Source organism: Antrostomus carolinensis, unplaced genomic scaffold (genome assembly GCF_000700745.2).
Source record: "Antrostomus carolinensis isolate BGI_N321 unplaced genomic scaffold, ASM70074v2 scaffold33975, whole genome shotgun sequence".
In the NCBI taxonomy this organism is placed as follows: domain Eukaryota; kingdom Metazoa; phylum Chordata; class Aves; order Caprimulgiformes; family Caprimulgidae; genus Antrostomus; species Antrostomus carolinensis.
This window is the reverse complement of record NW_010316317.1, coordinates 8719-19661: the sequence shown is the minus strand read 5'-3', so window position 1 is coordinate 19661 and position 10943 is coordinate 8719. Positions and strand designations below refer to the sequence as shown.

At 39.3% G+C, this 10943-nt stretch overlaps 1 protein-coding gene across 1 annotated transcript in view; it reads left to right on the top strand.

Annotated features, from left to right (window-relative positions):
- The window catches only part of CIITA (class II major histocompatibility complex transactivator), a gene marked incomplete at its 5' end in the record, with an annotated part of 14274 nt that extends 6364 nt beyond the window's left edge, over positions 1 to 7910 (top strand). Inside the window, 9 exons of the mRNA XM_029085023.1 lie at positions 1 to 1415; positions 1528 to 1701; positions 2563 to 2634; positions 3975 to 4055; positions 5556 to 5648; positions 5991 to 6074; positions 6785 to 6868; positions 7347 to 7430; positions 7838 to 7910. The exon at positions 1 to 1415 is cut by the window's left edge and continues 284 nt beyond it. Coding sequence (XP_028940856.1) covers positions 1 to 1415; positions 1528 to 1701; positions 2563 to 2634; positions 3975 to 4055; positions 5556 to 5648; positions 5991 to 6074; positions 6785 to 6868; positions 7347 to 7430; positions 7838 to 7910 — 2160 coding nt within the window. The remainder of the gene's footprint in view (positions 1416 to 1527; positions 1702 to 2562; positions 2635 to 3974; positions 4056 to 5555; positions 5649 to 5990; positions 6075 to 6784; positions 6869 to 7346; positions 7431 to 7837) is intronic.
- Positions 7911 to 10943: the final 3033 nt, after the last annotated feature.

Genomic DNA, 10943 nt, shown 5'->3' with positions numbered 1-10943 from the left:
ATGGGCAAAAGCATTCTTGTTCAGAAGATCTGTCAGGACTGGTCCAATGGAGAGTTGTCCCAATTTGAATTTGTATTTTGGTTTGACTGCAAACAAATAAGCTTGTCTGAGAAGCGATACAGCCTGAAGGATCTGCTTCTTGAATTTTTTGTAAAACCTCAAGAGGGAAGCAAAGAGATCTTTGAGTATATATTGCAAAATCCTGCTAAAGTCCTTCTGGTTTTTGATGGTTTTGAAGGGTTGCACGATCATGAGAATGTTCCTCGTTGCTCAGCCAGCCAGCCTGAAAAAGACTTGTGCAGTATAAAAGAGCTGCTTTTTGGATTAATCCAAAAAAAGATACTCAATGGTTGTACTTTATTACTTACAGCAAGACCAAAAGACAAGGTGTACCAGTATATGTCCAAAGTGGATAAAACTATTGAAATATTAGGATTTTCTCCTCAACAAAGAGAATTATACATAACCAAATATTTTGAAGGATTACCCTACTGTGATAATGCACTGAAATTAATCAAAGAGCAGGAGTACTTGTTCAGTCATTGTTACAGCCCTGTTATGTGTAGATTTGTTTGTTTTCTCTGTGAGACAGTACTTGAAACAGGAGACAAAAGCCTTCCTTCAACTCTTACCACAATCTTCCTGAAATTTGTTCAGCAAAAGATAACACCTATGCAAACAGATATTACAGCCATGCAAAATCAAGAGAGTCTTGCTACATTAGCCCGTATAGCCTGGTACCTTGGAGGAAAGCACCAGAGTGCCATGAAAAGTGATCTTCTTCCTTCTAAAGAAGTTAAAGAGTTTGCTCTGAAATATGGATTTTTCCTGCCATTTGCATTCCCCAAACTTTCAGATAGTGGAGAAGAGGAATTTGGAAGCACATTCTCTGATTTTGTCACTCAGAATTTCTTGGGTGCGCTTCACCTTATGTTAGCAGAAGAAGTAAAGGATAAAAGTCTAACAAAGTACCTGTCTTTTCTATCCAAGAAGAAAAAACCATATAACTGGTTAGATTTAGTGTCTCGATTTTTGGCTGGATTGTTGTTCCTCCAGGATGACCCCTACTTCTGCTTTCTTTCAAGTAAGGATGTGAACCAGCCAACCAAGAAGCCGAAGACACTCTTGAAACATATTAGAAGGCTGCAGATAAATGAGCTCTGTCCGGAGAGGTTACTTGAGCTTTTACATTGTATTTATGAAACACAAAGCAATTATCTTTTGCAGCATGTGGCCTTAAGGCTCAAGCCAGACCTGTCTTTTCTGGGTGTAGTTCTCACACCACCTGATGTCCATGTACTGCACTCTATTTTAAAAAAATCAAGAAAAGAGTTTTCCTTGGATTTGCAAAACAGCAGCATTGACATGCAAGGGCTAAAAGACTTGATTGGCCTAAAGAATGTGGCATCATTCAGGTTGGTCATTCTTTGTAGATAGTAGTGTTATTCATAGGACTATATGTAGATGACACTTTCATGCAACAACAGCCTCATATCTGTTGATTTCACATGTTTTGTCACTTCACAGGGCCTCCCTCAGTGATACAGTCAGGCTCTGGAATTCTTTAGAACAGACAAAAGACTACGAACTGCTAAGAGCATCAACAGAGAAATTTGTTCTTGATCCCTTTAAGGTGAAGACAATGAAGGATGTCAGTGACCTTTCAGACCTTGTAGAGATGCAGGAGAAGATGATCAATTGGTAAGCTCATTCATGATCAAAAGTCCTTTTAATATAGTAGCAATTTAAGAAAATGGGGGTTCACTGACAGTGCTGGAGACAGGACTCTTCTGCTTCTCCAAAGGAGAAGTAACTAAGGCAGTGCAAGCTGATGTTATCTCAGAATGTTCTTACACCCTGATACGGGGTGGTTACCATGGCAGGGAGGAGCAATGACAGCACCATGCAGAATATTGATCAAAACTGCCAATAAAAAAGCCAGCTGTCATTTTTTACTTCAGGTTTCTTTTTAATCTCCAAGTATGCTATCTAGCAATTGCTTTCAGCTACATCACTTGGGCTGACTGACTTTTTCCCCGCTGTAGCACCTGGGCAATAAATGAAGGCTTTTTTGTACTGGTCACAAATCACTCAAGTCAATCCTTTAGATCAGGAGGTAAAAGCTTGTGTTATGTGATCTATAAACCCTGTGTTTCATCCTTGCTTATGATGTGGCTAGGGGATTGGTTGCAATTAAAAGCATGTATAAATTATTTTGGTTGGGTTTTTTTAAAATAAAAATTGTGACTTCCATTTTAACATGGGCAGAGTATTTTAATTAAAATAAGTTTCATGTTTGACAGAAAATCCTTGATTTATAAGAATGTATTTCTAATTTTATTGGAAAAAGAGCAAACAACTGCATTATGAAAGGTAATTATCAGATTGAAATTAATTGAACAAAGAAAGGTTGGATCAGAAGTTATTCTGAAGTTTCCTGGTTCCTTAGTTAATGCAGCAGTGGTTTATTTCCTGTAAAAGTTTACTAAGAAATTATTTTAAAATCGTTGTTTCCATTGCTAAAATATTTCTCATACTCTGGTTCTACTGTGATTTATTTAGTGTGCAAGATGCGTCTGGTTGCAGCAGTTATGAAATTCCTGCCATCAAAAACCTCAGAAAAATAGAATTTGCGTAAGTGATGCACCTCCCTGTTGATTGATACGTGGTTACATTTAAGACTGAGAAGAGAGTCATGGATATTGGCTACGGTCATTCAACTGATCTAGATTTAGTTTATGGTAAAGCATTAAGTAAACCCCATTTATTGCTATCTTGCTTTTCTCAACTAGATTTATTAAGTTATGGCCCAAACTCAAAAAACATCATTTCTGGCTCCTGCAATGACACAGATCAACATGGTTCTGTTGATTTTGTTTGATTTTACTACAAGTTAGCACCTTATCACCAGACACAGATACCACGCCACAGGGTATAAAATATCTTGATTGTGATCCAACTACCTGGGAAACATTTTTTCCCCAGAGATGCTCAACTTTTCTATCTAAGTCTTTGATGTATTTTTCTGCCCTATCAGAGCTTAGGCCATGAGAGGATAAGGTCAGAGAATGCCTCCTAAATAAAATATTTAGCACCATTTTCCTGAAGGAAGGAAGATAGACTTGGAAACACTGACTTTAAAAATGAGGTGTAGTAACATTTCTTTTTTCCCACAAACTATAAGCAGCCTCCAAGGCTATTCTGTTGCTTAAAGTATCCCGCCATAGTGTGTGAACTAGTTTGGGCAGAAACTGCACCAGTGCAATGGAGAACTTCCATCAGGTCTTCATCTGTTTCCCGCTCTTCACATCTGACCCACTCTAGAACTGTTATGCTTGGCCTCACTTCTGATTTTATGCTGCTTTCTCTTCTCATTTTCTATCCACTTTCCCTTTATTTAATCTTTTTCGTTAAAATTCCTATCCTTTTAACTAGGCTGAACTTGTTCTGATGCCAAGGAAACTCCAAATAAGAGGTTAGCATCTGAGGGACAAATGCTTGGAGCTGGAAAATTAAAGTTCAGTTTATGCTTTAAGCTGCAGTAAAATGTTGATCTTAAGTCAGTTTGAATTGCCAATAGTTGGGGAGAAAAAAAAAAAAAAAGATTTTTTTTCCATCTCAGTTATCAAGAAATACTTAAAATTAAAAACCTGAAAAAATGGAAAAAGGACAGAAATACAGAAATCTAAAACAAGTGAGCTGAGTCTTGCAAAGAGTAACAGAAAAGGGACAAATGTGTGTACTGCTGCTGCTATGCAAGCAGCTCTGCTCTGTCTGTCCTTAGCCTTGTGGGGTCCTCATCTGGAGGCTTCAAAGCAGAAATCCTTGCTGCAGGTTGTAGGGAATGGCTGCTTCTGAGGCGTGTAAACTAGCTTGCATTTGGACCTGCATAGGAAGAACTTGAAAATTCATAACTTTTGCTGTTTCTGAGCATGTAAAAAACCTGCTGCATGTCTATATTTATTTTTTTCCAGGCTGGGTCCAGTGTGTGGCCTTCAAGGCTTCCTAAAACTCGTGGAAATTCTTGCAGCATTTCCATCACTTCAGCATTTAGAGTGAGTAATGCTAAAGATGAACTTTGCTAATGTTGCTTCTCAGCAGAACCTTGATGATGGGGGAGCTCATGTACCCAAGAAACATTTTATTTGACAACAAGATTACTTAATGAACTGTATGAACAATCTGAACAACAAAAACATGAAGAGAATGTAGCAGCAAACTAAAAGCTAGTGCTCTTCATCTTCCCTTGAGATACTTGGTAGTGGTTCATTCAATACCCTCTTCAGTCACTTCCTTGTGTGCTCCTCAGTGGTTAAAATCTTGTGGGAAAGGTTTAGTACAGAGCCCCACTGGGTTCTGTACTCTTCTCTTCCTCTTCCTTACTTACTCTTACTCTCCTCTGTAGCTCCCCTTCCCACCACGGCACTGATCAACACTGCCTGCAGATTACTTATGTCTTCATTCAAGCTCCATGATGTGCCCAAGCCCCAGGGTCCTTCATGGGGGTTTCTGAGGGACTCATGGTCATGTCTGCCCCAGGAGGGAACGGGCTCCCTCCTGAACCAGAAGCAGTGTTTAATTTGGGGATTAACTTCAGTATTTGTGCCAGTGCTGTGCACTTGCTGGTGTTGAGGATCATCCTGAACTTCTGGTAAAACTCGTGAGAGATTGAGCTTTGTGGATTTGATTCATATAAAAAATATAAAAAAGCCATACTCGGCTAGTATCTGGTTTTGTTCTGCCCACGTATTTTCACACAGTCTTTGTCCTTTCCTTTACCAGGAGCAGTATTAGAAACAGAGTTTTAAGAACTCCAGTTACTATTTATTCTCTTGTATCCATGACAAACCATCTGTCTCTGAATTTTAAGCTTCTTTACGCTAGAAACAATTGTAGCAACAATAGTCAATATTCTGCTGTCATCTCTGTGGGAAGATTACTGGGGTTTGAGAGGGCCTTTGGCCTGAGTGACACAGCCCATTGGCCATTTGCCTGTATTGTATCTGGACTTTTCATGATACTTTGAGAAAACAATAAAGCTCTAAAATTGCAATAAGTCTGATGTATCCCAGCATTGTCTTGACAGATTAGAAGGGAATCCAGTATCTAAAATTGTGACTATCTAAAATTCTTTCTGTCTGGATAACTGAATGAGGAAAAACATCATTTCTAATATTCCCTCTCTGGAGAAGGAGTTGTTTAGGCAGGGATTTACAGTATCCACTGGATTTTGTCAGTTCTGTATTTCTGTGTGCACAGGAAATCTCATTTGAGCTTAGCTGGAGCACAGCTATTTCATAACCATTTAAATAATCTTGCATATCAAAGGAAATAGGTCAAGCCATTCAACTAGTAAAATAAAAAAAAAATTCTTAGCCTGTAAATTTGGGAAGCAGAAAGCTGCTTATTAGAGAAGCTCTAATCTGTGTGATGCTTCTTGCTGATTGAGGCTACTGCACAGAAGCAGCTTCTTGAGATAGAGTGGTCTCTGAGGTGAATAAAGCACAAAAATTTAGATTAAAAGGGAAGCTAATTCTCTCTGTGTCGTCACCCAGCCTTGATGCTCTGAGTGAAAATGGCATAGGAGATGAAGGAGCAAAGAGTCTATCTGAAGTCTTTCCAACCCTGACATCACTGGAAACATTAAAGTAAGTGCACGTTTAACAGTTCTGGGAAATTTTGAAAAGAAATAGATTAAATTTAGAGCCTTAAGGGACTGTGTGTTAACAATTACGGACACAACTAACCCATGGGCATGGAAGACTGATGAGTCTATGGACAAACTTAATCTGTACGTTCATTAGACAAATAGGTTAATCCTATAGCAACTCCTCATTTCCCTTCAAGTGCCGTAATCTGTCTTTTTTCCTGCATTTGGTTTAAACAGACCATCCAAATTATATAAAAAAGACATCAAAAATGAATTTTCCCCACACTGTAATAAATTAGAATAAATGTGCTCAACTAACAAGTGATCTCACTTACTGTAGCTTATCACAGAATAAGATAACAGATGTGGGTGCAGAGAAACTAGCTACAGCTCTTCCTTCCTTGTCTTCGTTAAAGACACTAAGGTAAGTAGTTGTATCCTGTTCAGTTTTTTTATACAACATACCTTGCTATCTCTGTCAGAAATTACTGAACATGGAACAAATATGTGCATGCAAATATGTGCAGCAGCCCAGCTTTTGACTTCATTCTTGCATGAAGTCCTTGGAGAGAAGAGAAATGTATGACCCAATGTAGACGTACAGAAAGATATCTCAGGAATATAATGAAGACTGTACTGATTTTAAAATCCAATTCATAATACCTACTTATGAATAATAAATACCCTGTACAAATGTGCACCCAGGGCTGTGATCTACTGCAAGCTTACGTGGAGCTGGCTAAGCACAGTGCTAAGCCCTAAGCCAGCAATGAGGTGGTGTGTGTTTGCTGATATGGGAGCAGTGGTCCATCCCACTTCATTATAATGTCTGGCATAGGCCTGAGTGAAGTATCTCAGTAGAGAATGCAAGAAACCGTGGTGTGCAGTTCTGGAATAATTTGCTCACATGGAAATCTTTTGAATGCTGTGCCCCAATTTTGGAGCTTCATTTTCTTGCAGATATTTAATTTGATCGAATGTCGAAAATATGAAAGTGTGTTTTAAACATTAACTGCAAATAGATAAGGATAAATTGGATGTTAAGATATACCAAGGATATCTGAAATTCCCTGATCTAATCTGTTTACATTATCCATTATTCAATTGTGACTATACTGGTTTGGTTTTCTGCAGCTTATACAATAATAGCATTTGTGATTTTGGAGCAGAAAATCTTGCGAAAGTTCTTCCTGCGATGGCATCTTTAAGAGTGCTAGAGTGAGTATGAAATTTTTTGAGATTGCCCAGGAAAGCTTACTTGCTTGGATACTGAAAATTCAAATGCTCAGGGTAGAGGAGACAGAAATTGAGGAAGAAAATTTCAGGAAAATTTCACAGGGAAAATGTGCTTATGCAGAGTCCAGTCAGTGGTTAAAAGGGATTAAGGAGCAGTTCACCATAAAAACAAAAAAAAACAGTTTTAAAATGGGAGAATAGGGTCATGGGGAGCTGGAGAAGGACCTCAGGCACATAGAATAAGGAATCCCTCATATGAACTTACTTAATGAAGTTCCTGTTTGACCTTTTGAGTATTTTACTACAGATTTTTGAATCAAGGATCTATTTTTTCTCTTTCTTCCCCCATCTGCAGATAAGCACGTACAGTATTTCTGATTTTGAATGAAATGTTTGATTACACTGCTACATGGTATGATCTGGATTAATGAAGGGTTTGGTTTGTTTTTTTTCCCCTCAGTGTTCAGTATAACAAAATAACTGGTGTTGGAGCCCAGCAGCTGACTGACAGCCTACGAAAATGTCCCCATATAAAGAACCTGGTGTAAGTCTATTGATATGCTGTTTGTTAATCTTCTACCCTTCCAGAGTACCTGACCTATGCTGTGCTGCAGAACTTGTATTTGAAGGATAAACAATGAGCAGCCATCATCAGAGGTTAAATAGACTGAAGCTGACAGTACACATTCCGGGGAAGGGAGTTTGATAGAAAGCTAAAGAACAGTCATGGAAACATGACTGTAGTGTGTCCCCAGATTTAGCCAGGTTACAGAGGAGTGAACTGCTTTCTTAAATACTTCTATTGAATAATATTCAAAAGGGAAAGGCAACTTAAAAAAAACCAACAACAACAACAATAAAAACCAACACAAACATACCAAAACCACCAAAAAACTGTGAAACTAATTACGCTTCTTAAAATCTCTTTCCTTTCTGAATTTGCCCTTACAGGATGTGGAACCCCACCATTCCCTATGGAGTTCTCGAGCACCTTCAGCAGCTGGACTCTAGGATTAGTGTGTAGATTCAGATGATCCCATAAAGGTAACAAACCCTGGCTCCCTGAGACAACAAGATTTGTTTCTGTGGCAGCTGTTGATTCTGGTCTCACTGGCAGCAGGCACAGTAACAGCACTAACACATACATGGATAAGTAAAGAGATGCTGCTCTGGAGTGGCACAGATCACATGAGGCCCCCTTTCCCCCCACTCACCCTGCATCCCCCATCTCCCTGGCACCAGCACAAGCAGACTGCAAGAGCTGCATCAAGAAGAATGGACTTCTAGGACTCCAAGGTCAGCCCAGTTCAGTGACTGGCAGCTGGCCTGCTTACATTCTCTTTTTTGTTGCAGAAAACTAAATAGCTCTGTGTACTTCTCATGTTTAATAGATGAGTTCTGTGCTCCTTAGAGATTGTTTCGTGTTGATTTTTAGCAAGTTCTTTCACTCTTCCTTTGTTTAATACAAATGTTCAACACTATGAAGCTGTGCATATACTGTACTCGGAGCAAACCATTGGTTCCTACGGGAGTTGTTCTCAGTCTGGTTTGTGTGGTTGTGTGGTTTAGCCACTGGCAGGCACTTTGACTTCATTGATTCTGTCTGCACAGTTTCAAGGGTCCGTTGTTAGCAATTCACTAACAGTTTGATGATGATCACCGGGCTCTGACTACCTTGACGTTCCTGGACTGAAGAAGCTGCAGCAGACACAGGAAGTTAGGGTTTTGTGTAGGCTTTCTGCTCCCAGTTGTCTGCCATGTGCTTCCTCTTGCTCTTAAAAAAAAAAATTACACAGGATGCATCAGTGAAATGATCCTACCAAAGAATGAGAAGCCAGAGACAAGCCAGACACCAGATGCTCTCCAGCTTTCTTTCAGATGGCAGAAAACACTGCAGTGATCGCCAGCTGCTTGAGTTGTGGTTTGAATGGCCCTGGCAATGGTTGCAGTTGCCAGTGCCTCCCTGAAGCATGTAGTGAGCCAAGCTTTTGCATGACTCTTGCTCTCAGTGCACTCATCACTGGATGTAGACTGGGCTGTATATATGGCACTGATCAGGCTACAGGTGCCATACCAGCTTCACAGACGCTTTGTACAGCAGCAGTGAAAAATTGTAGTGATCCTTCATAGCCTACAGTACAACTAACTCTGTCTTGTTGAATAACTATACCTACTTGGGAAAGAAGACATTAGGGATGTGAATGCTACCAGGAAACCTTACAAAAGCAAAGCTTTCTCTGACCTCCTGTGTCTGTCATTCAAGGGGAGCATGCAATAAGAGTCTCTGAACACGTAGGTCAGCTCCCAGATAACCTCAGTTTTCCTCTGGACACAAAGCAATGGCAGTCATTGGTAGAGAGCTCCACTCCCTGAAAGTCAGTGATTCTTGGACACTGGTCAGCTTCCAGACCAAGCAAAAGATGCGTTTAATGCAGCTCTGCACAACCCCTTGCATCTCCTGCCACTGCTGTTCTCTCATGTTTGCAGCACATGCCTATAGCACCAGTTAAGATGTCAAGAGTGATTAAGCTGATGGGCATACATCTAATACTCTGTTTTCATCATTTCACAGGTAACATAAAGAAGAGGGGAAGGTGTGCTCTGTGTTTTCCTATCTTCTTGCTGCTTTATGAGTCAGTGGCTGATTTTCATGATAGTGGCAAAATGAAAAAAAAAAGTCACATTTAAGCTTTTGGGTGATGTGTGAAGTGGGTGAATGATGGAGTTCAAAATTTTTAAAGGTCATTTAAAATGCTGTTCAAAGACTCAGTTGTGCTTCTGTTGAAGTGATGAAGAGTTAAGCAACATCAAGTTGGAAAGATGAAAAAAGCATCTGGATATTGTGATCACCATTAAAGGTGACCAGAAATCACCAGGATATTGATAGTATAAAATTCCATCACTGATTCATGAAAGAGCAGACTTCAAGCTGCTGGACCTGCAACATCTGAAGTAGTGACAGATCAAATCCGATTGTTTCATGGTGCCAGTAGTAACTGTGATCAAACTCAGTTTGACGATTCTGGACTTCCAAAGCTCAGTGTTACAGATTTCACCTCTCTGTCTGGACTGATTTGAAGCATTAGGGTCAGGAGTATAAATAAGAATGATCAGTCTTAAAAACCAGTCTGATATTGTAAGATTATCCATGAGAATCTGGAAGTGGCTCTTTCCTTGATGCTAATCACCAATGCTGTCTTCAGGGATAGATATTTTCTATCACACTCTTGTTATAGAATCCTTCCAAAAGATTAGGAAAAAAAGAATTAAGATGAAGTAAAACTGGAAAACTGTTAAGGATTTTTCTGACATTATCACAGAAATCCAAATGCGTACAAATAGCTAGTTTATTGCACAAAAATCCTCAAAGTGACAATCTTCAAAGTTTTTACTCTGTCTCAAATGAGAACTTTAATTTTTTTTTCTTCATTCATATACCTGGATTGGGATTTATTTTCTCACTTGCAGGTGGCAGCATAAATGTACAAGCATCTGTTTTATACCTGACAATGAACTCACTACTGTGTGTAGTTATTATGAATAACTAAGAAATGACAGCCAATAACATATTTCAAAGCATTATCATGTGTCTGTGCTGCTGGCCTCAGTGGTGTATGGGTCAAATACTGGTCCTGCTGACTGTGATAGCAAAACAATTGTCTCCTTTTATATATATTTTTTTTTATTCTGTTATTTCAGCTACCTGAACATGGAGAGAACTTATAATCATGTGGAGACAACTCTCAGGACTAGCACTCTGGCTCCCTGTCCAGATACAGTCTGGAGACAGAAAAACAAAAAGGGATGGAAAAAGCTAGGAATATTTGATAGGTCACAAATTGGGAAGGGAGGTCTTTGCTTCATGGATAGCTCAACAACCTCCTTGAAATCTCTTCTGCTAGGAAACACTGACAATACTGACACAAGGATCTATGCAAACTAGAATCTCTCAATTAACCTCTCAAATACTCCATTACTTGGTTTTTAAAAAGTCCCCAGTTTAAACAGTTCAAAGCCACAATCTTTATGTTCTTTCCAGCAAATTATACATCTCTGC